This window comes from Micropterus salmoides, unplaced genomic scaffold, assembly GCF_014851395.1.
Source record: "Micropterus salmoides isolate LMB-PRFRI ecotype aquatic unplaced genomic scaffold, ASM1485139v1 Ms_hic_scaffold_7, whole genome shotgun sequence".
Lineage (NCBI taxonomy): Eukaryota > Metazoa > Chordata > Actinopteri > Centrarchiformes > Centrarchidae > Micropterus > Micropterus salmoides.
The window spans coordinates 14,833,801-14,854,031 of record NW_024044459.1 but is presented as its reverse complement, the minus strand read 5'-3'; the positions used below and the strand labels follow the sequence as shown (position 1 = coordinate 14,854,031).

At 39.8% G+C, this 20,231-nt stretch overlaps 1 protein-coding gene across 1 annotated transcript; it reads left to right on the top strand.

Moving 5' to 3' along the window:
* ubac1 (UBA domain containing 1) lies at window positions 1-19,513 on the top strand. The gene is made up of 10 exons (XM_038703737.1): window positions 1-449; window positions 1,499-1,619; window positions 1,708-1,781; window positions 2,618-2,725; window positions 2,905-3,007; window positions 3,664-3,772; window positions 3,988-4,249; window positions 12,596-12,682; window positions 12,983-13,121; window positions 17,195-19,513. Exons 1-10 carry the CDS (start codon window positions 312-314, stop codon window positions 17,308-17,310), a joined length of 1,257 nt encoding a protein of 418 aa, XP_038559665.1. The 5' UTR covers window positions 1-311; the 3' UTR covers window positions 17,311-19,513.
* The last annotated feature ends 718 nt before the right edge of the window (window positions 19,514-20,231 follow it).

Here is a 20,231-nt window from a genome sequence, read left to right as displayed (position 1 = left end):
TGAAGTTCAAAGTTCAAATGTTACTGTAAAAATAGGGTACTCGCTGGATGGCTGTGTGGTCGTTGGGATAATAAACAGCTTGGTGGTCAAAGAGCTAATAGGTTACCACCGCACCGAGTACTGCCAGAGGAAATCGAAAATGGCCTTCAGCTAATCGGCGCCTGCTCTTGCGCTGTTGTCGGCGGATTTACAGAAAGACGGCTTGCTGGGTGCTAACGTTAGCACGCTAGCTTGCCAGGAGCACATAGCAACTGCTGCTAGCTAACGTCACTGGACTGGTACTCTTTAACGTTACCGTCATAGCTTTAGCTATGTTCGTCCAGGAGGAGAAGATATTCGCCGGGAAAGTGTTGAAAATACACATCTGCACCATGGACGGCACGGAGTGGTTGGAGGAGGTCACGGAAGACACCACTATTGAGAAACTGAAGGAGAAGTGCTTGAAACATGTAGGTTTTAGGGTTGTTTGTGTCTCCCTTGCTGCTTTTTTGTCCTGTCACTCCTCTGCCTGGGGTGTTTGCAGTCTATCATGCCCTCTGTGTAAACTGTCAAGTGTCGGTGTCACTGGCTTTGTATTTATAGTAACTGGGTAGACTTTGCTATTTATAATTTAGCAGGTTGACTGCCCCTCTCAACGTAGCTAACTGCCTAACTCTGCCCCTTTTCTGTTCATATTGTCTAGCCTTAGAGGCATTTTGCTTTTCTGGCTGTCTATTATTACACAGCTTATGTTACTTGCACTTCTGTGGCCTATAGCATAAACTCAAGTGGTAGTCAAATGGTTGTTTCTCAGGACAACATGGGAAATAATTCGATTCAAAGACAAATTTTGTGTAACATCAACACATGGGCACAGACATCATGATGAAAGATTCAATTTATTATCAGATCCCATGCATCTACTTTTGTAGAATTATGTATTATATAGGACACAAAAACAACCAGTCGATTAATTGCCTTTTTAAATGACTAGTTTCGCATGCAAAACAGATAAAACTGTCACAGATTGCTTGTCACAGGTTAGATTAGGTTTTCATGTTTTGTCTGGCCACAAAAATATTTAATTAATTCACAATGATATGACAGAGACAAAAATAGCAGATTCTCACAGTGGAGATTCATTTTTTTCTTGATGACTTCAGCAGTTAATCGATAATCAAAATTGTTGTAGATAGATTTACTGTCAGTCAACTAACTGATTAATCTACTTATTTTTTTCAGCTGTAGTGATTTACAAATGCCAGACATGTCCAGATTCTAGATTATTTAATGTGAGAATTTTCTACAGTTGTATATAATTGGAAATTGAATTATTTAAGGTTTGTCAGACAAAAAACACAATTTGACGATGTCACTTCATTACAACATTTTCCAGACTAAACTGTTAATTAAAACAATAATTGGCAGATTACATTGTAATGAAAATAATCTATAGTTTCGCCCTTATTGTTTGCTGTTTTGTATTTCTGAGATGCTTCGTCCTTTGCTTGGTTTATAGTATGTGCATGGAAGTCTAGAAGACCCCAAAACACTTACCCACCATAAACTCATACATGCTGCTACGGAGAGAGTCCTCACTGACACCAAAACTGTCGCTGATGAAAATCTCAAAGATAAAGGTATGTAAAACCCTGTTTGACATGTTCTGGGATTACGACACTACTACACAGTTTTCCATAAACTGACCATGTTTCATATATGTTGTAGAAGTTTTGCTGCTCATAAAGAAAAGACCGCCACCAACGCCTCCAAAGATGGCAGATGTTAGTTCAGATGAAAAGGTAAGCATGAGCAGCTTCAGAATTGAAAGCATTAGAGATGCACTGATAGCATATTTCCTGGCTGTTATTTTTATTTAATTTTTTTTTATAAGGTCTAACCTGCCAATTCCGATTTTGGCCTATTCCGATTTTCTTTCTTTCTAAGAGCTGTAATTGACAGCATACTCAAACTTTTGTTTAGCTTTTCTTGATTGGAAAATTCTTGATTAGTATCTGCATTCGCATTGGCTTTTCTGAGTGGCGTCCATTCAACTGTATGTTCCTTATAAAACACTGACTATTAAATAATGTGTACTCTTTACATTTTGTTTTTACAGGACCTTCTCTCACTCAGACACATCTCAAAATAAAACATTCTCCAGTTTAGAGTGCTATACAGAGCTTTCTGTACAAAGAATATATAACTGAAAATAAACTGCAGTATAACACAGCTCAGTGTACGTCTCTCCATTTATGTCTACTTATTGCCACTGTATTTTAGTGTTTGTTCACAAACTACAGTAATCTGCTTACCTTGCTTTTACCTTCAGACGCACACCTACACCAGTCTGTTCCTCTCTCTCTCTCTCCCTCTCCCTCTCCTCTCACTTCATTTATCAGCAGTTTTATAAACACTTGCTTTTTGATTATTTTTTTTTCACCCGCAAATCCGTTTTCACAGCAGCAGGTGAGATGCGTGTGGAGAAGGCCCATTCTGGTCCCCAGCTGATTGATCGGTGCATCTCTAGAAAGCATCATTATTTTAAAATTCTGCAAAAACTGGCAATAGAAATGTGAGGTCTTTATTTTGCTTGCTTTTAATGATCTCTGTTTGTTCTTTGTTCTTGTCGTCACAGAAGAAACAAGATAACAAGGCTCCAGACAAAGATTCAATTCTAAAAGCTACCGGCAACCTGTCCACGCGCCACACTGACCGCACTGTGACCCAGCATAACATCAGAGATGTAAGGTTCTTGGTAGAAGGGATTTAGTTTACGAGGGGTATCAAAAAGTTAAATCTAACATGCAGATCTTACAAGTAAGAATTATTCTACCTGTGTAGACCATTCAAAATTTGGTAGTGTATCAAAGATGTTATTAATTTTTTACTGTGTTTGTGTGCACGTGTTTTATGTTGCTCCAGTTTCAGACGGAGCTAAGAAAGATCCTGGTTTCTCTCATTGAAGTCGCCCAGAAGCTTCTTGCCTTGAACCCTGATGCTGTTGAACTCTTCAAAAAAGCCAATGGTGAAGCTTACAATCCCTTTTTTTAAAACAATTTCCAGGTCTATATCAATAATCCTACTGTCAAGAAAGTTGTACACACATTTACCACACATAAGGTTCTGCAGCTGCAGTGGGAGAAGAAATTTTTTTTTTAAAACAGGGGAAACATTCAATAACACATTCATCCATCATAATAATGCGCTAGAATCTTTTTATATACAGCCTATGGCTAGAACACAGTGGGGAAAAAGGTTGGGTACACCCTACACATGTCACCAGGTTATTACATTACCTACACATGCACACAAACACATTCACATGTAAGGACAGTACAGGATTTCCAATCTGAGCACCCAGAGCTTACCAACACACATACATGGGGATAAGATGCAAACTCCACACATAAAGGACCCAACTGGCTGCTGTGAAGCAACAGTGCAAACCGCTGAACCACTTTTCTAAATTCATAGGAAAGTGTATTTTAAATTACATTTTAAATCTCTGACCAAATGAGGATGAGATACTTTGTGTTCTGTCTTTATGTACCGTAGAGTATTTATTTTACATATTTTGTTGAATTGTATGTATGTATTTTTGCTGGAAAAATAGATTGTGACGATGATGATTATTGTTGTAGAGTTTTGGTTTTGATCTCTTTGTGTTTCGGGGTCTTGTAGCAATGTTGGATGAAGATGAAGAGGATCGGGTGGATGAAACAGCCCTTCAGCAGCTCACCGAGATGGGTTTCCCAGAGAGCAGAGCCATCAAAGCTCTTAGATTGAACCAGTAAGTCTGAGCTGGTTTAATAACTCCTTCACTACTGATAATGAGTCAAACTATTTGGTAACTATCTGTTATCAAATCACCTCTGGAAGTTGAGAACTTGTTTACTTTGAGAAAACAATGAGGACAATGTTGTGGGTTGTTACTGTTCTTGGGTAACTCAACTTTAGTCTAATTCATCCTGAAACCTTTTCTCATCCTATACTTTCTTTCTGCAGCATGTCAGTGACACAGGCAATGGAGTGGCTTATCGAGCATGTAGATGACCCCTCTGTAGACGCACCAATACCTGGCCAGGACTCTTCTGGGGCAGCAGGAGCCACAGCTTCCGCCATACCAGGCCCCTCAGCCTCTGGTTCGAACCTTCTGCGCAGCCTCTCCAGCCAGTCGAGCACAGAGCACGAGTGCAGTAGGCAGGACGAGCTCACAGAGATCTTTAAGAGGATCCGCAGGAAACGGGAGTTCAGACCAGATTCAAGAGTAGGTGACTTTATCCTTTCAGAGCTATCATTCAGTTCTTGGATTATTACTTACTTTAAAAAAACTCATCTTGGTGCTTGCACCTGCCAGGTTGAGCTACTTCTGCCGCTGTACAAATTATTGTTGTGGAAATTGGATCTTGCTTGTGAGGGATTAAGCAAATAATTGAGTAACAACCAACCGTTGTCTTTGAAAAATTTATTAGTAAAAGAGAATAAACAGAGAAGTACTAAAACACATATACAGCTGGTCCAGAGACCTGCCGCCTAGGGCAGCTTTGGGCATCTGGCCCCGAACAAAGGGATGCATAATCATATACAGAGTCTAGGTTTCTATATTTTGGGGAACAGAGATCCTCTCCCAGCCTTTTATCCACATTCGAGGAGAGGAACAACAAGAAGGTGAAAACACCAAAACAATCTCACAACTGTGACCTAAACGCTAGTAAATGTGGACGGACTAACATAAAGAGTATACAACAAGGAAAGGTTAAGGATAAAAAAACATAATACGTATATATCTAGGGCTGGTCAAATACGTCGACTCGCATTATGTACGTCGAAGCGTCGCTCCATCCGGTGTTACTGGGATTCCCCCAGGAAGCTCCTGCTACAAGACCTCGCCTTCAACCGTCTAAAGTTTGGGAGTATTTTTGACAGACACTCAACAACGTGGTACTCGTTCCGTGAGCTTCACTGCAGCACAACTGCTGTCCACGAATAGCCAGCATGAAGCAGGATGAACACGTGAAGCGAAAGTATCCTGGAGCACTGACGGCAGCACCGCAAATCGTGTGTACTTTCTATCTCCACACAAGCACGGAACATTATCAGCACGAGGACACGTAGTCCATTAGAATGTATTTCTTCATTGCCTTCATGTTAAAAGTAAATTCTGCCCTGCTGCCGTCATGGTACACCTAGGGGTGGGCAATATGGCAAAAATATCACATCACGATTTATTTTAGGCACGATTCACTATCTTATCACGATTCATTTTCCTGTTTGTTTTTAAGACTATTTTGGAAGTTATTGGTTTAAAAGAAAAAAATAACACTACTTTATTAATCACATACAATATAGACTAAATTTAAACAAGAAAGAACTGATTCATTTTGTTCTTTTATTTATTTATTTTTCCATTTTAAAGATTTTAATATACATTTTTTGATTTAATTTTCCCATGAATGAATTTGCTGTTTGCTTCTGCATATTTAAAAACACAAAGACAGGGAGTTGTTGCAGATATTGATTGGCATTTACAGTTGCCAATAGCACTGAATGTGCGTTACGCCCCCCCACACTGTCATGTAGACTGGATCAGCTCTCAGTGAGTACACACTGCGACCGGAACGGGACTGAACACAGCCTCCAAAACCGACAGAGGCCAATTTTGACAATAAGGAATACAGGACCGAAGTGGTTCTTGCCGGGTTTGACTCTTTGACTCATTGTTATTATCACAACACATCAGTGAAGTTTGTTGAAATTTGATGCTTTTAATGTGAGGACACCGGATCGGATTCAGCCCTGTGCGCGTTCCTGAGCCTCTCTGATACTACAGCGACAACACGGCAGCTAACGACATGCAGCCCTTTAACACCATAAAACAATAGTCTCACAGCAAAAAACTCCATGTAAGGATACAAAACAACAATAAAGGTTTATGTACTGAAGCTCATCAGACCAAACAGATCCAGATGATGTTGAGTAAAAACACAGTGAACATGACAAAAGCTGGTCGGTGAGAGTCACGTTAGCTCACCAGCTAACGCCGAGCTGTTGCTAACGTTATCTAGTGCAAAGTTGTATCGCTTTCCACATTACTTAACCAACTAACGCGACCCATATTACTAACCTGTGTACCATCGGTATTATGTCAAAGTGTTGATTTAGCCTGCTAGAAAGGATGTAACTGTAAAGAGCAAATGTGGAGCAATTTGTTTACTAGCCTACAGCGATGCAGGCAGGGCAGCCAACTTACGCTACATTAGCTCGGACCTGCCGCTGTATGCTTTGTAACTTTCAATTTAGATTTATTGTGGTTTTACCAATACTCAGGTAGACAGCTTCTCCACCTCTCAGTCGCTGTAACTAATGTGACCCACATAATATACCACTATATAAACTGCAACAAAACAATTCCTGGCTTTGTGATAGGGATTTCTCCGGGGGTTCTTCTGCTTTGTCAGTGGCAGGGCCGTCATCGGCCTGGCAGTAAACCCTGGCTCTGTTCTGGTTTGATGTCCTTTTTATTACTGCTGGTGTAACTTCGGTGGGAGCAGTATAAGTTAATTTGACTAAAATAAAGCTTATAAGAACTTGGTCATTATTGAATTCAGAGTTGCGCGACCGAAACGGTCTGCTAACTTTACAAACAAACCAAAGAAAAAGATAACTTCCAGGAAAGGGAGCGTGACTTCGCGTGTGTTGCTTGAAAAGAACAAAGAAATCTTCCAAACTCCTTAAGGCGTTGCTGGGAGAAGGGGCATGCTGGGCGTGTGCCAAGGGCTGCTGAAGAGGTACCGAGGAAGAAGACAAGAGAGTGAGCGCGTGTCTGGCGCTGTGTTTTGTTTCCTAGGGCGTGTCCCAGGAGGAGGGCTTTGTTTCCCCTGAGGCTTTGTTTCCGGTCTCCTAAGAAAGGCTGTCCGTTAACTTTAATGTCTATTTTAATGTCTATTTGCGTGTATTTCAATCAAATACATTTCGTAGGGATCACAGCAGATGAAAGAGCATCTTGACTAAATACTTCCTGGATAATATTGGCTGTTAAACGTTCTTACTTAGAGAATATATAAGCAAGTTTTACGAACATGGCATCAGATTACGAACAATAACATATAGTGATACATTAAACAGTGGGAGAGGCATTAAAACAATGACAAATACTTAATTTGTCCTCTGGGGGGCACTGGTTCCATGAGAGGAACCAAGGATCCCGTCTGACTATTTTACTTAAATTTAACTCAATCCTTGGTTCAGGAGCTAGGAAAATTGGTTATTTAACACATAATATTTCTGTATTATATCATTTCGAAGAGTATATAACGGTGCTGGGAACAAAGAATTAGTTACAACATGAATTAAATGCAGAAATGTTGGTGACCATTGATGAGGATTAAAAGCACTGCAAAATTAACTTATTTGTGGTTCCTTCTTTCCAACATAGTTTTTAACAAGAACGGGGTAATAATTACTCAATTGAAGTGGCAAGAACTACTAAATAACTTTAAAGATTAATTTAATTAAAACAAGTTAATAGGGAAGTTTATAAGGAGACAATATTCATTTGTCCACACAAATGAATTCGGGGCAGGGTCCTTCTCAGGCGTCTGGAGTTTCTCACATCTAGGTGTGAGAAAGGGAGAGGGCATGTTAAGATTCCAAATTAATGGCTCTTTGGTGGGGTAGGGAATCAAGACTGAAGAAGGGGGTCAACTTCGTTACCATGGTCCACCGCCTCTTGGTCTTGGGAGTGTTTAGGGGTTGTTTTGTTTATGGCTGCTGAAGTCCTCACAGCCTGGTTCAGGTTGATGTTAGTCTCTGGACAAGGTTAATATTGTCATTTTAATAGTCATGCATAGAGTCTGTTATGTAGGTTTTATGGCGGAAACTGCAGCACTTGGGAGTGGTACAAACCTTTCACCCCCTCCTTTGGGGTACTTCAGCTTTCTGTTGAGGGCACTAAATGTAAGGGTGCTCCAATCGATCGGTCACCATAATGTCTTTAACTAGTTTGATCGGTGGTCGCTAAAAAGGCCAATAAGAAAAGCCGATCAGATGATGCAATACTCGCCAGACCAATTTAACGGCAGCTAAAATGTTTCACTACGCTGTGTGAGTGGTTTTCAAAGCTAGCTAGCACCAAAGTCCTTCTCAGACAAGAAGGGATTAATGCACCCACATAATCATTTTAGAGTTGAGCAGCAATCAGACAAGTGGAGCAACATGCAGGAGTGATCATGTGAAACTGTCGCAGCTGTGCTCATCAAACTCGCACGCCACCCGCAACCGCAGTTTAACAGACACAGCACATCAGGCAGAGAGAGAGAGAGAGACTGATCCTTCAGTGTGAGTTTCCTGATGCAAAGTGCGGCGCCACTCAATCAGCTGACTGCATCTCTCTCTGTTTTCGTTACAAAAATGGAGACCTTTTGCCTCCCGTCCAGATTAAAACGGTGAATCAGAAGATGTTTGTTTGAAAACACTGCTGACCTGATGGACAAAACGGAGGACTTTATAAAACGATAACACACACTCACATTTGGCTTTGTGAGTCGGTCTTATCTGTCATGCAAAGCAAAAACACGATGCTACTTACAGAGGTTTAGTTTTGGTATATTAAAATATAAGTACTGTGTAAATAACACTTAACAGTTAGCCTAGCCTACTGTGCATGTCGCTGTATTTACTTTGCGACAACTCCCAGTGTGTTTTCCGCCGCCGTCTCTCGTACTCCCGAGTTACTTTCAGTAACAGTTCCACTTCATTGTCAGTCAGTTTTTCATTATTTTCTATTAATTTCTTCTTTCGCTAAATCGTCTGCTACTGCGGAGTAGACCATCTGCTTCATGTTTACACTGGCACGCGCATGCCCAGTGTAGCTACCTGAACGGCCACTAGATGTTTGTTTTCAGTCGTTCTAATATAGACAGAGATCAACTCTGATACGCAGCTGACACTGCTGTGGACGGAGAAGATCGTTTTTGTTATAAAACTGTTTTAAAAACGTAGCAGTGTGGATGTAGCCTCACATTACCCCACTCCCATTTTCCCCGTAAATCTCCCGTATTTTTAACCTTTAAATACGGCCAGAAGGTTTTTATTTGACTTTATAAAGTGTTTGCTACTCTCCCTCTGGTAAAGTCAGTGGCAGCATGTAAGATATGTAGACTGTGCTTCCTGCACAAGGATTAAAAATGAAAACAATCCACTGAAATGATATAAGACCTATAGCCTACTAATGGCAAATCATATGAAATTAGAATGAATATAGTAGACTGTATAATATGGAATTTACATTGTAGCCTATTTTTATTTATTTAAATTTTATTTTCAGATTTCACTGAAGGCAGTTTTGACTCCTCTGTAGCCCCTCTCCCTCTCTCCACTCCTCTCTCTCCCTGCTGTTTGTTCTGTTTTTGTAGTTATTCCACAGGAAAGCTATATTTGTAAAGCTATAAGATGTTCACAGTAACCAGGCAAAGGCTGCTATGGTTTAAGTCTCTAACACAGATTGAGCAGAATTTGTTGCCCATGTTTCCAGGGAAAAAAATAAACAGTTGTCATTTCATGATACTTTTATCATCTGTTAACTTTAACACTTAATACATTGTTTTTAGGACCAATTAAATAAATATACAGTATACTGTATAATGCTACATGATAAATAAAAGGCTCCAAATAGACCTAGTGATCGGGGATTGGTGATTGGTATCGGCTGATACTGCTTTCAGCAATCGGTGATCGGCACAAAAAATCCTGATCGGAGCACCTCTGACTAAATGTACTGTTATCATGTAACGAACATGGATTAGTTCAACCTCAAGTTGGTAAAAATATTACTGTAATGTTGCAGTGGGAGTTTACCTGCATTTCCAGCATGTTGTGTGAAGCTGTCACCCTATCTGTCTATAGCCGCTGTCACTCTGTTTTTTTTTCGTGAGTAAGTTACTGTGCCAAAATGCAGCTCGTTGTGCTGAATGAAAGGTACGGAGCCGGTGTTGATCTGCCTCTGAGCCTGAGTAACGTTGAAGTAACAGAGCCTGAACATGTCTGGAGAGAAGCCACAGCCTGCATGCCGGTGTTTCTGCGTTTATTGCTGGATTTCTGTATGAAAGCGGTTGTGTTATGGATTATACTCACTCATGAGTTCAAGCGAGCACGTGTACAAGCAAACGCCTAGTTGCAATCTTAAAACCGCACCGCTAGTGGCCGCTGAAAACTACATAATGCCCCTTTAAGAAATGCTACTATTGTCATTTTTATGTGCTTCATCAGGATGATTGTATAAAATATTGATTAGACATATTTTTGCTATTTATTTTGGATAAATTGCAGGGCTCAACGTTAAACTTTTTTGCAACTGGCCACACTGGGCCAGTCAGTTTGAAACTTACTGGCCCTCCTTACAAAAGTAATTTATCAATGTTACAACAAAACCAAAGACTTATAAGTTATGTTATACTGTTAACATGTTTAATCTGTTAAATACATCCTGGATAAAAAAAACAAAACAAACTAAAATGTAAACACAGTTTAAAACAATTTACTTTCAAAACAAAACATACTCACAGACTCAAACATGACGTGCTCTCCTGCTGACAGCCATTTAATAAAAAACTTTACACAGAGCAGCGGACACAGATCGCTTCAATCCTGATTGACAGATCGCCATGGTAGCGACTTGTCAATCACAAGGTAGTCCCGCCCAAAAGCCTATGCTGCATTATCCTCTATTTCCCCCTAAATAGGACCATAATTTACTCAATGAACATCATGCTGTGTTGAAGAATACTTGAAACTAGCAACTGAGACTAAACTCATTAGGAAAGTCTTTACAGAGGTGATAATTCAGCTGAGAAGTAGCAACATTTTACCATTATTTCTAATGGAACCGGACTTCTTTTTGCAACCTGCGGACTCGCCCCCTGCTGGCTGTTACAGAAAATGCAGTTTTAAGTTCTGTCTGCATGGTCTGGATTGGACAATAGTGTGGGCCATGAGCTGCAAAGCAAATGCAGGATGTTGAGTGTCAAATTTTTTTGCTTTCGAGTTGCTAGTTCAACTGTCCCGACGTTACTTTTTACTGGCCATCGGGCCACCGTTATTGTCGAGCCCTGAATTGGTATCTTAATCAAGTAATAGGCAACTTTTTTTCTGTAGAAACAAAATTAGTTGTTAGATTAATCGACTAATCAAAAAAATAATCGTTAGATTAATCGACTTGCAATCATTATGTACAGCCCTATAAGACATAACCAGGGTTTTTCCTGCATAGAGAATTTTTTGGCGCCCCCCAAAGAGGTTTTAGTGAGCCCCAAAGGAAAATCACCAGCGCCACAATGATCAGAATTGGAGGGACCTTTCAAATCCTCTCCGAATGTGTTTTTAAAAGCCATTTATCAAACAACTGTTGAGCAAGCAGAACATAAACTTAAATACAACTGACTTTCAGCAGTCACCTCTCCTCTCATCCACAGCAGCTGTAATTTACACATGCAGCAGGCGCTCTTTGGTTTTCTGGGCATTACGTGACGCTCACCTGTTCCTGTTCTCTCCTGCCTGCTTATCGCCGCAGGGAGATCAGGTGCCATTCATGCAGCCATGTGCTGTAGCTCGTCAAAGTCACTTTTCGTGAACCGACCAATCACAGCCAGGGGGAGGCGGGACATTAAAAAAGGTTGAGGCACTACAGCAAACTTTAGAAATGTTAAACTCGTTTTTCTGTATGCACGGTTTTTATTACTGACTTGTGTAGTTCAGTGCTTGAAGTAGTACCGGCACCTTGACATTTTACTCTTTGGCGTACCGGGACTTCTCCCAAGTTGCCGGTCCTCTCCTCTGCCCTCTCCGTATCTGGGCGCTACGTGACGATCACCTTTTCCTGTTCTCTTTGCCTGCTAAACTCTGTCGGCGGAGAGATTTGTTTTCCACTTCCACAAGCACTGCTGACAAGTTAGTAATTTGCATAAACAAATCAGAGATTGACCACCATGTAGAGCATTTTTCTTGCACAATAATTTAATGACCGAAAACAACCCACAAAAATTAAACTGCTGTTTTGTCCAACTGGAATTAATATTATAGGCCACTAAGTTATAGTAACCTGTACGATTATCTGAAATTATAATGAAAATACAAACATCAGCACTAATCAAACCACAGTGGTGTAGGCTAATATCAGAAAATGGTTTTATTTGTGAAACGGCTGAATCTCAACTAATAAACTATTTGTAGGCAGAATATCCAGTGAAGTGTAACTTGTAAATATATTATTATACTAACATTATACTTTCTATTTAATGTTATATTTATTAATACACTAATTTATACCTTTACTCCTCCATGTTATGGATATACTGTATTTTGTTATCGAATGGTCAGAAATAACAAGAAAATGTATACATTTCGGTCGTAACGTAACTCATTGCCTGTACTGTACACGTACTGATCATGCTTACTGCCCATTCTGAACCAGGAAAAACCCTGCATAACAATAGTAATAATAATAAAAGTAAAACAACATGCATAAAAGATTAAATGTATGAGCACACAATTTACAGAACTGTGACTGTTTATGTTGTTGTCAGTAGACTGAGAAGTTCTTAACCTTTTGTTTCTGCAGGCTGTCATTGCATTGATGGAGATGGGGTTTGATGAAAAGGAGGTGATTGATGCTCTGAGGGTGAATAACAACCAACAGGATGCTGCGGTAGGTTTACACATCCATTGTTATACTGCTTACAGTCATTTAAGCAGGCCGTGTTTGGCCCTTTGACGCAAAAACAATGCAAAATTTGACAATGCTTGACTTTACATATCAATTGAAAGGAATATTCATTAGTTTAAGAGGAGTAATCCAAATTTAGTGGGGTGTCATGGTATGAAAAAAACATGTGGACACTGTTCTGTATCCTGCACTGTGACCTCGGTGATGTCAATGCGTTTTCAAAAAAGAAAAGAGATTTTGGTTTCTCACTGTATTTTATTTTATTTTTTTTCCCTCCTGCAGTGCGAGTGGCTGCTGGGAGACAGGAAACCTTCTCCAGAAGATATGGACAAAGGCATCGACACCAACAGCCCGCTTTTCCAAGCCATTCTGGAGAATCCAGTGGTCCAATTGGGTCTAACCAATCCCAAGACTTTGCTAGGTACAGTCTAGTCAGATTTAGTGGAACAATCAGAATTGTGGGTAATTTGACAGACAAAAGAATCTCTGAAATCACACTTAAAAGGAAAGCCCAACAATGTCAAAAACTATCTTTCGCATATTTGCCTATTTTGTTTTGTGGTAATGTTTTTGAACACTAGGGCACAGCCACAGTGCCATTCTGTAAATGTAAGAAATCACATGCTGAAGCAGACCTTACTAAGGCAGGCTGTGGGAACACAAACGGACCTAAAAAATAAACAGTGTTAGTAAATGCAATTAACTTTACAGACTGAATATGTTTAACGCTTATTATTAATATTATGGTAGGATAGTTCCTGGTCACTGTGTTTTACTCACTTTTTCACTTTTTATTGGGAATTGCTAAAATGGATAAGTGTAGGATATAAGCTTAAAACAACTGTGCTTCAACTTTTTATTATGTACTGATGCACCTATGTGTTGCCGTGTGTGTGTGTGTGTGTGTGTGTGTGTGTTTGTTTATATACATATATGTACTCCACTAAACCTCTGAAGGTGTGCTGTGTTATGTGGCACCAAGACGCTAGCAGCAGATGCCTTAAGTCCTGTAATGGATCTTACTTTTTTGTCCGCCACATCCCCACAAATGCTTGATTAGATTGAGATCTGGGAAATTTGGAGGCTAAAGCTGTTTCTCAATCAGCGTTCTTGTCTGTACTGTACTTCTTGTGGACTTGTGAAACGTCATCGGTCGCAGCCAAAGTACTGTTCCAATTCAAAAGTCCGCATCTAGCCAAGTACAGTCAAATACCTGGATGTGTTCTCTCTCCGCTCGTTTTACGGAGCCTGCATCGGTGGTGACTTGTGTGGACTTCGGATATCCAGGTATCCCATAATGCGTTTCGCTGCCAAAAATATATTGAGTATTGAGAAACAGCCCATGTCAACACCTTGAACTCATTATGCTCCTCACACCATTCCGGAAACACTGTTGCTTTGTAGCAGGGTGCATTATCCTGCTGAAAGAGGCCACGTCCATCAGGGATTACCATTTCCATTAAAGGGTGGACATGCAGACTGCAACAATGTTTAGGTAGGTGGTACATTCAGGTAAAGTCACAACCACATGAATGGCAGGACCCAAGGTTTCCCAGCAGAACATTGCCCAAAGCATCACACGGCCTCCACCGGCTTGTCTTCTTCCCATAGTGCATCCTGGTGCATTGTGTTCTCCAAGTAAGCACAAGCACCCAGACATCCATGTGATGTAAAAGAAAATGTGATTCATCAGACCAGGCCACCTTCTTCTGTTGTTCTGTGGTCCAGTTCTGATGCTCACGTGTCCATTGTAGACTCTTTCAGCCGTGGACAGGGTCAGCATGAGCACCCTGACTGCGCTACGCAGAACCAGCATCAACTTTTTCAGCAATTTGACATGCTGTAGCTTGTCTGTAGGAATGGACCACGCGGCCTGCACATGCACCAATGAGCTAATGACCCCATCTTCGGTTCACCACTCTTCCTTCCTTGGACCAACTTTGATAGGTACTTACCAGGGCTGTTGCGCTAACCACAAAATTGAAATACCGTGCTATTTGCCAAGCCAACCACAGAGGATGGCAAGCACTGCAAAAACCATAATGTTCATACTTTCTTTCTTTACACTTCAGTGTGTATTAAATTAATTAATTAGTGATAAAAAAATTCCACAAGCATAACAAGCTCTGTAATGGTTCAGGGATGGATTGCCATGGGCTGTCTGTGAAGCAACTTCAAACTTAGAAGCTTAAGTTTGCCACGTTAAATGTTGTTTTGCTGTTTATTTTGAAGGTTAGCTAACTTAGCTGCGCAATATGCTAATGCCAATGTGGCTAGCAGACTTGGCGATATTGGACTAATGTAATATTGAGGGACAGTTAAGAGAAACTGTGTGAACATTAGCTGCAGTACTTGACGTCAAGCTGCATGTCATATTTTGTTATCAGTAGTCGTGGTTGACTTGAAGATAGGTATATGTGAGTTTAATTAATTAAAAAATGATCTCTAACTACAGACTATAAAAACTTTGTCTCTTTCCTCCATAATTTGTTTTCCTCCGTGGATTATCCATAATTGCCTCTCAGCGGTGCGCCAACTTAAAAAGTGAAAGTAAAACGTTAGAAAGTCCCGCCTTGCATCAATTCATTGATACCTTTCTTTGTACTGTATATTTCTTTGTTATTTTAGTTGTTTATTTTGAGTATAACCCAGCATTGCATGAGTTCACGTTCACAAACAGACACAATCAGTTCACCAAAAACATGAGTATGTTTAATGATTGTTGCTGTTTGAGAATGTTTACGCACTGTGTTTACGCACTGTATGGACACACTGCAGGTCTGATATATCAGACATATCAGATTATATTTACAAAAGACTGCGACAGGTACGTATTTCTGCCCACCTAGTTGTTGGATGCAGATGTGTAAACAGCCTCTTTGGTCCCTGATTCGGAATATGCAAAGTCATTCACCTGTGGTGAAAATAAAACCGCCCATATTCCAAATATGGCTTTGCTTTGTTCATTAAAAGAGAGCTATAGCGCATCTCTTTGTTACTATTTTTTAAAGGGTTAAATTTGCTATAAAATGCAAGGTGAAAAAGAACACAACATATAAGGCTGATGGAGACAATCAAACTTCGAGCAGCAGGGTATGTCAATAAGTCATGTTTGTATCGTCTGAACAGTTAAAGAGTTCTATCAAAGAAATAGTTTTGACACTTTTGGGGTCTTAAATTATATCTCCTGAGGTATTAAAATGTCTTAAAAAGCATTGAATATGACAGTTAAATGGTGCAAGAACACCTGTCAGTGGTCATAATGTTATGGCTGATCGGTGTAGTTTTTAAGGAACTCGGCAGGTAGGTTTCCCAAACATTTTGGAAAACTACCCACAGTTCTTCTGTAGATTTAGGCAGCCTCAGTTGCTTCTCTCTCTTCATGTAATCCTAGACAGACTGAAGGATGCTGAGATCAGGGCTCTATGGGGGCCATAGCAACACTTCCACGACTCCTTGTTCTTCTTTACCCTGAAGATAGTTCTTAATGACATTCATTGTATGTTTGGGGTCGTTGTCATGTTGCAGAATAAATTTGGAGCCAGTCAGATGCCTCCCTGTATCTCCCTTTACTTCTCAGCATTAATCCTGACCAAATCTCTGACTCCGTTTGCAGAAATGCAGGCAAAAACTTGAAGGAACATCCACCATGCTTTACTGTTGCCTGCAGACACTCATTCTTTCACAGCTTTCCTGCCCTTTGGTGAACAAACTTCTGCTACAGCCAAATATTTCAGTTCCTGTGTTTTTTTGCATAGTTGAGTCGCTTGGCCTTGTTTCTATGTCAGAGGTCTGGCTTTCATGAAGGCCACTTCTGATGACATTTCTCTGGACAGTGGATGGGTGTACCAAGGTCCCACTGTTTTCTGCTGCTCTGAGCTGATGGCACTGCTGGACACCTTTTTAGATTGGAAAGGGAAGTAAGCATGATGTGTCTTTTATCCGCTGCAGTAAGTTTGTTGGCTGACCACTGTGTCTACGGTCCTTAACATGGAACAGCACATCTGGAAACCCCTGTCTGCCTTGAAATTTCTTTCTGGGAGAGACCATGCTGATGCAGTATACCTACCTTGTGTCTTGTTGCTATGCTCAGTCTTGCCATGGTGTATGACTTTTGACAGTTAACTGTCTTTAGCAACCTCACCTTGTTAGCTGAGTTTGGCAGAGTTTGACCAAGTTTTATTCCTCCTAAACAGCTGCTTCTGTTTCAGTTAATGATTGTGTGTCAGAATCAGCTTTATTGCTAGGTATGTGTACACATACGAGGAATTAGACTCTGGATTGTACAATGCTCACTGTGTGTGTGTGTGTGTGTGTGTGTAAAATAATGAAACACAGGCTGCAGTATAGAGAACACATATATACAGCCTGAGTACTTCAATTGAAAGTTTCTTGACAGAATGGAACAGATGATGTTTTTTACATCGAATTTTATAGATTTTTAAAAGCGGCTGGTTTTGTTAAATATATTTATTTCTTACTTCTTGTATGCAGCATTTGAAGACATGCTGGAGAATCCTCTGAACAGCACCCAGTGGATGAACGACCCTGAGACTGGCCCAGTCATGCTCCAAATATCCAGAATCTTCCAGACCCTCAATCGCACATAGAGCCCGTGTGACTGTGGCAGCTTGTGTGTGTGTTTGCGTGTGTGTGTGTTCTTCTGAGTGTGGCAGAGACACAAGTATTGTTTTTGCCTTGTAAAGACAAGCCGGAGGAGTCAAAATATGAATTAAGATGTTCTACATATAACTATTTATACCAGTGCAGTAAAAAAACACTTATACACGACAAATGTTAACAGAATTGTTATTATTACAGTAATAATAAGAAATGGAGATATAGTATGTTGTTTTTACATTTTAAAGAGATCGATTTATAGTTATGACAGACATGATTTATTTTATATAATTTCTCCATGTGCAAAAATGACATCAGACATCAATTTAATGTTTACACTTCAAAGACACCTGTTTTTGTATGTTTTGCAATATTTAAATATCAATTACAGTTCTGTCTGACTCTTAATTGTTACATTTCTTCAGTGGTGAATTGTTGGAAGACTTCTGTCAGTATCATGTTTGGTTTTTCTTCCCCCGTTGTCTTGTTTTTATCACTTCTTGAAATTGAGAGGCTGGTAGTCAAAACTGTTTAGCTAATTGAAAATGGGCTTTGAGTAACATTACCTCTCTCTCCATTCATGCCTGTGAGGTCACTGTAAGTCAGCCGCCTCTCAATTTAAAAAGGAGAACATTTGTCCTTAAGCGTCTTCTAGAATATTTATTTTACTTTCTTGCCTTTTTAGACAAAAGCTGTAAACAAAAATGTGTGTGTCTTAGTCATGTTTTTACAAGAAAATTATATATTAGGCCTGTGTGTTTATTGTCAATGTGCTCTTGAATGTCATATTATCATGTTGCGCTCATTTAGCACTTGTTCACCTCTATGAATATCATTCACTGCAGCAATGAGGAAGTGAAAACGGGGGTTCATGTTTTTTCTCAAAAGGCTGTAGTGGGATGTTAAAAGAAGCTGAGCCTAATCAAAAGGTGTTTGCCTTTTTTAACCTGTAATCTGAAAATATGAAGATGCATGCTCACTTCAAGCTGCGAAGGTGCAAGCATCCTCATACACACAAAGATATAATGGAATTTGAGACGCAACTTTTTTTCTTTTGAGAGCAATGAACATTTATGCTGTCAAACCAAACCAAAATGTCACTAAATAACCTGCCTTGTCATTAGATGTACCCATTGTAAAATACCCTGTATTTCTGTGCAATAGCAAGGACTTCTGTTGACCTGTAAAGAAATATATTTGGTTTGAGTGTTCGAGATGTGTGAACTACAATGGGTAGTGTGTTACACAATATTAGCCTTTGCATTGAGTACTTAAAAGCTCCAGCTACAAGAAGGTGAGCTGAGTTTCACCTGGTTGTACTGAGAGTTAAAAACAGTATGGAGGGTGGTGTGTTTTGCCAAGCTTTTGAGTGTTTTTATTCAATTTTTAAAAATGTGGTATTGATGTGACTTTCTGCTCAGGGAGGCTGAGATTGTTTTTCTAAACCTGTCATTATGGCAAACCTCTGCTCTCACCCCCTTCTAGTTTGGCATATGAAAATGGCTTTAACTAATCTGTTTCAAACTTTGCTTATGAATAAGAGCACCACAAAATTTGGTTTCGTAAATGCAATATTTGAAAATATTTAAATGTTTTTAGAGAGAAGTGTCTGTTTGAACTATGTATTATTACATTATTTATGTCAAAGCCAAACTAGTAACTTGTTCTTATTTATAACATTTTTAGCAAACCTCAAAGCTAATCTTCAAATGTGAAAAGATTAAATGATTCAAATGTTGTTTTTACAAACCATTATAAAGTATGCTTATGGATTGGTAGGTCATGGTGTGATTTAATGTATTCCAACATGTTTGAATGAAGAAGGATTTCTACACTTCTACACACCTGTGGCCAGCTGTCTCACCACCTCCATGCTTTGTACTGGCATGTATACAAAATTGATTGAAAGTAATATCGTAAAACAAGCACTGGGAGATGGTACGTTTAAAGAAAAGGTTCACAGAAAATGCAGTCACCTTTAAAAATGGTCAGAAGGAACAGAAAAGAACAAATGAACTTTATTGCTTAGGGACACTGAAGAATTGTTGAAGTTTGTTGTTTTTCACTTAGCTTTCATGCAGGACTGTCCCAGATTAACAACCTATGCAATATACTCTCACTGTTTATTCAAACAGCCTCATGACCACTGGCATCTAAATCACTATTGCATTAAAGTTATTTTTTGTGGCTGTATTCTTTGGATGCTGTGTTTTTCTTTATGTCAGTGTCAATTTTATTTCTATAGCACATTTAAAAACAACAACAGCTAACCAAAGTGCTGAACAGGGTCGTTGTCTTTAAAACCCTCATGTATCCCTAAGGACATTTTTGTCTTTTTCAATTTTGATTTTATTGCCATTTTGAGTGTGTTTATGCCATTGGCATGATTTTTTGTCAAAAGTAGTATTTTAAAAAAAAAAAATTTAAATTTGAAAATTTTTTATAGTGTAGAAAATACACGCTGTAAACGTGCACACATTTATCAATATAAAAAAAAAGATGTCTGGCATGAGGGAAATGATGCGGTTTTGCGTGTGGTTCTCTCTCCTGCAGACGCCATGGCGTCCGGCTCGTTGGGTCCTCTTTTGTGCTTAGGCGGTTCTCTGTGGCTCCTTGTGGAACGTGGACGCTTTTTTTAACCGGCCTGTAACGACTGCAGAGCTGCCCGCCTAGACGAACGCGTGCGCACCGTTCTAATGGACTGGAGACCCGGGTGCACGGCGGAGCTCCGGCTGAAATAATATCTTGCTTCTGGCATATTTCTCCTGCAGTCTATCTCTCCGTCACTGTCAATGATCGCTCGGTAAAGACTAAAAACATATGAAATCACAGAGAACATACTGGACTTATTACCTCTTGTTCGCTGTCACCGATCTCAGTCCCTGATGATAGTAGTGTTGTTTACGCTTGT